This window comes from Lathyrus oleraceus, chromosome 3, assembly GCF_024323335.1.
Source record: "Lathyrus oleraceus cultivar Zhongwan6 chromosome 3, CAAS_Psat_ZW6_1.0, whole genome shotgun sequence".
Classification (NCBI taxonomy): domain Eukaryota; kingdom Viridiplantae; phylum Streptophyta; class Magnoliopsida; order Fabales; family Fabaceae; genus Lathyrus; species Lathyrus oleraceus.
Genome location: NC_066581.1, coordinates 244,959,577 through 244,964,629, shown reverse-complemented (window position 1 = coordinate 244,964,629; position 5,053 = coordinate 244,959,577). Strand labels below are relative to the sequence as shown.

Sequence of the window (5,053 nt, the reverse complement as noted above, 5' to 3'; positions counted from 1 at the left end):
CTCAACCAGTTCTTCCAGGATCAGACCACTCTTCAGCAATTGTGCTCCTATCATGGTGATAGGGGTTTGAATCTCTTCAACCTTACAGATCAGTTTGCCTTCATCACTCTCCTCAATGGCACTGACGGAAGCATCCTTATGCGTCGACATAGGGTTGGTATTCATGTTCGGGCGTCTTGGAGTGAAAGAAACGGCCTTGGCTTCGATCAAGTCTTGTACTCGATTCTGAAATGCGAAACAGTTTTCCAAAGTATGACCAGGTGCTCCCATGTGAAATTCACAATAGGAATTAGCGTCGTATCAAGGTGGATACGGAAAAACAGCTGGTTTCAACTCCCTCAATGTTAGGAGGCCCTCCTTTTGCAGATATGGGAATATCTGACTATAGGGTACTGGTAGAGGATCAAGTTGTCTCCTTGGAGGTCTTGGTTGAACTGTCTTGGTGGTGCGGTATTTTGCTGATGATGATGTTGATGATGTTGTGGTTGATACATTTGTTGTTGCTGCATCGGTTGTTGATAGGGTATAGGTACCACGGCGGTGACTTGACCATATGAAGCTTGTTGCTTCCCTTTATAGTTCCTGGATGTGGCATTTGTTTCACCTTCTCTTTTCCTTGGGAAGCCTCCAGAATATTTCTTTGGTGCGCTAGATGTTGTCACTGCTCCAGGAATCTTTCAATCCATCAACCCCTTCTCTATGCGGTCTCCAATCGTGACGAGATGTGCGAAGTCAGATGCTGCACTACTTACTAATCGATCAAAGAATGGGTCCTTCAAGGTGTCCACAAATATCCCGGTCATTTCCTTCTCAGACAATGGTGGCTCTACCTGAGCAGCCAATTCTCTCCACCGCTGGGCGTATTCTTTGAATGACTCACTCTCCTTCATAGCCATCCCTTGCAACTGCATTCGGTTGGGTGCCATATCTAAGTTGTATTTGTACTGACGGAGAAATGCGTCAGCCAAATCCTCCCAACTTTGAATTCGCCCCTGTTCTAAACTCATATACCATCTCAGAGATGATCCACTCAAACTGTCTTGGAAACAGTGTACAAGTAGTTTGTCATTTTCGGTATGAGCAGCCATTTTCCTGAAGTACATCACCAGGTGACTTCTTGGACAAGTCTGTCCTTTGTATTTCTCGAAATCGGGGGTTTTAAATTTAGCCGGGATGACTAAATTCGATACCAAATTCATGTTCATGGCAGAAGCACCGAAGATGTTGTTTCCTTCTATGGCTTTGATTTTCTTTTCCAGGGCACAGAGCCTATCTGCAGCGGGATCTGAAAGTAACTTAGGCTTTGGTTGATCAGGCATATAGAATGCATCATACTGGTCATCTCCAATTTCGGATCCATGATGAGTAGCCGTATCAGAAGGTTCTGCACGGTCTCCATCTCCTTTGCCTCCTACTGGTATCTGAACCAATCTCTTCTTGGTGGGGACGTAACTTTCGTCTTGGAGATTTGGACCTGGTGCGCCATCATTCTTTCTTGCCCTAGCTTCTTCCTCCTCGCTCCTCTCTCTCTCTGAGCGATTGCAAGCATTGTCTCCAACAGCTGATCCATCTTCTCCTAGATTGTATTGATGTCTGTCCTCATGGTAACCTGGTTGGCCTCCACTTGCTCTAATGTCATCTTATATTTGCTTCGCGTCTCGTACCGGTGTTGATTAGTCAGTGTGGCTGGATAAAGGGTAAAAAGGTTGGGTAAGTTTTTTTTGATTTTCATGAAGTGTGATGCATAATGAAGATGCAAATGTTATGCATATTTTATTTCCAGGGAGTCATTCGAGTTTCATTAGTTGTTAGTAATTCGAAGAAACAAAAAAATACTTATAATAGCAATAATGGAGTAATTTTTAAACGTCATTCATTCCAATACATAACATAGAGGTCCAAAAAGTCATAGTTCAAAAGTACATTTGTTAAAGGAACAAAATTCAAGACATAAGCAAATTAAACAGCTGGCTTTCTGGCCTGAAGCTCTTCTAGTTCCTCATTGAATCTCTTCAACAACCCTTTACAGAGCAGAACGAAATTGATTATGGTTGGAGGAGTGCTATATTATTTCAACTCTTCGATTGCGTCTCTCAACCTTCATGGCAATTCTTTAGCTGCCCAATTACAGAATCCTACTAGCCCATCGAGTTTTGCACAAAACTTATCCATGTCCCCTTGTAAGAAGTCTATGGTCTTCTTAAAGGATTCATAATCTTCGATCAGATAGTCTCTCTCTTTCAACCATATGGAGCAGTCTTGGCGTAATGACTCTAGCTGGTTCTTCCAATAGCTTACAGACTCCCTGGCATCTCTTACTTCTCGACACTTTTCCTCCCATACCATGGGTGACACCCTAGAAGCTTCAATGGCTATTTTCTTGAGTCGGCGCTCCTGATCTACTTCTGCTTTTGCCTGATGAACAGAATTTGTAAGTTCTTTTATCTGAGCCCCAAGTGTATCCCTTATTGTCTTGTTCTCCTTTGTGGCTAGATGCCACCAACGCTCATTGTCTTGACATTCTTTCTGAGCATGTTGTAGTTGACCTTTAAGAGTATCCAAACAATGATCAGCCTGTTCTAATTCCACTTTGATCTTCTTTATCTTATGCTCCTCCTTGTTGAACTTTTCCACGTGGGCTTGAAGTTGTGCCTCTTTTCTCTCGAGCTCCCACTTCATATTGTTCTTCTCATTGATGGTTTGTTGGAGTTTTGTCTGCAGCTCTTCATTCTCTTTTTCTAGCTTTACCATGGTGGTCTTGAGTTCCTCCATTTCTTCAATAGGGATATGGGTGAGCTTAGGTTTAGGAAGAGGTATAGGTGTCCGAATGACGAATGGCATTTTAATTATCTGCACCCTCTCCTTTACCCACTGAAAATATGGTTCTTTTGTAATCACATTTGCTCTCCCTAACTCAGCTTTTCCTTTTCGATTGACATTTTTCCAAGCTTCTTTGATTCGCTGGAATAAGCTAGGATTCTCAACCCCAAAGTCAAGTAACAAGAAAGCTTCCAAAGAATTTGCCTCTGGAGGGCCTTCCATTGGGTAGCCAAGTTGTCTGAGAGATAGAACTGGGTTAGCATTTACACATCCTTGAGTTTCAATGAGCGGTAGATTTGGGAAATCTCCACAACTGAATATGATGTCTGCGTTGATATATTCTTTGGAGTACCAAGAGAGATCTTCAGATCGGAGTGATCCCAATCTCTGAGGCCAACTAATATCTGTCTGTTCAACCCAAGCACCTGTCTTCGGAAGATGTTCTAGAAACCACTGATACAATAAAGGAGCACAACAAGCAATCAATCCCTTCTTCTTAGTATACCTATGACTTATGTGATAATAGACATCGGCTAACAAAGTGGGTACTGGGTTACTAGTAAGGAAAACACAAATGGCAGTCATGTCTACGAAACCATCCATATTAGGGAACAAGACGATGCCATAGATAGCCAATGCAATAGCAGAGTAACAAGCATCCCAACTTTCTGCCTTCAACAGGGTATGAGCTCTTTCCAAAAGAAAACTTAGTGAAAACCCTTTGGTATTCCCTTTGGTCTCTAAGTTGTCTTTTGCTTCCTTTTCATCCATGTGAAGCGCACTAGCAATGACCTCAAGGGGCAAAGATTCATCTGTCCCTTCAAATAGTGACTTGTCCTTCATAGGGATCCTAACAAGACGCTCGAATTCTTCCAACGTTGGTGCTAGCTGGAAGTCTTGGAATGTGAAGAATCGTAAAGGTAAGTCATAAAATTGGGCTAAAGTGATCAAGGTTGTATGGTCCACTTGTTGATTGAGGATGCTGAGCAAATTTCCATAATTCTTTCCAAAGTTGATTCTGTATACAGGGTGCATCTGAGAGACCAAGTTACGTAAATTCTTCAGATCGGGATCCTTGAACTTGAAGGAGTAAATGTTTCTTTTGCTTGATTCCATGTTTCTTGAATTCTTGCAACTCATGATACTCAGATTCCTTGGAAATAAAATAATAGGAATGCTATGCTATGAATGATATTATGCGTGTCACATGTAGGTTGATATATAGGTCATGCGAGTGGGTACTCTTGGTTACTAAACAAAACCCTTTTGGTAGAATGCTAAAGGTAAGAGGTTCCCAAAGTCATCAATCAATATCTAGGAAAGTTATTGTCATGATGAAAACTCATCTGCAAATAACATCCCCAAACAAAGTTTCATCTGGGTGAGGCCTTCGTATGGTCCCAAAAAGGAAAACTCCTAGTGGGCCCATACTACACAACTCTCGAGTCCAAGGTTCTAATAAGGTTCTCAGAGTCATAGATTGAGGTTGGGAATACCACTGTAAGGTAGTAATACGCCCAAGGGATCTCATCTGATTGGGGCTTTCGTACTAATCCAATAAGTCTGGGACTTTTCAGGTAAATACTACATAACCACCAGATATAATGGGTTAAAAGGTCCCTAGAGTCATTGATCCAACTTGAGAATACTATCGTCGTGACGAAAACTCGTCGGGCAATAATATTTCAAGAGAATCTCCTCTAGGCGGGGTCTTCGTATCTTCCCAACAAGGAAGACTCCTTGTGGGCGCCCACTACGCAACCACCAACTTAATCTTATGGTTTTTCTCAGACTCGAGTGGAGAGCCTATCTCACAAAGTATCACCAACCAGAGAACCCCCAATAAGACATAGTCAATAAATCACAATATAATAATTATGACAGAATAATAATAGCAGAATAAAAAAAATAACAAATAAATAAACAAGATTAACACACAATGCAGAAACTGAACTAAATTAGTCTTCACTCTCTTGTGCTATGAGCTTTTTCGCCAGCAGAGTCACCATCTGTCGCATCTCGAAATATACGATTCCTCGCGATGGTCGCGAAAAAAATTACGTTCGAACAGAGTCGCCACCGAACTTTATTTATCCCAATGAAGGGATAGGGAGATATTGATAAAACCTTAAGGAAATGGAATAATGGTCGTCGCAACCATATTCGGGTTCGGGAGTGGATTACGTAAGGGGAAGGTATTAGCACCCCTTACGTCCGTTGTATTCAACGGGAA

At 41.9% G+C, this 5,053-nt stretch overlaps 1 protein-coding gene across 1 annotated transcript; it reads right to left on the bottom strand.

The window, feature by feature from the left end:
- Window positions 1-2,100: 2,100 nt before the first annotated feature.
- Window positions 2,101-3,936, bottom strand: LOC127130674 (uncharacterized). Its single transcript, XM_051059643.1, has 2 exons — window positions 2,857-3,936; window positions 2,101-2,742 (listed from the first exon to the last, which is right to left on the bottom strand). The coding sequence occupies exons 1-2, from the start codon at window positions 3,934-3,936 to the stop codon at window positions 2,101-2,103; spliced, it is 1,722 nt and encodes a 573-aa protein (XP_050915600.1).
- Window positions 3,937-5,053: the final 1,117 nt, after the last annotated feature.

Bases quoted from the DNA above. Each gene is read 5' to 3' on its own strand.
- LOC127130674 (XM_051059643.1), bottom strand. From the start codon at position 3,936: ATGGAATCAAGCAAAAGAAACATTTACTCCTTCAAGTTCAAGGATCCC. The intron at 2,743-2,856 runs GTGCAGATAATT...ACCATGGTAAAG, and splicing joins TTCAGTGGGTAAAGGAGAGG to CTAGAAAAAGAGAATGAAGA.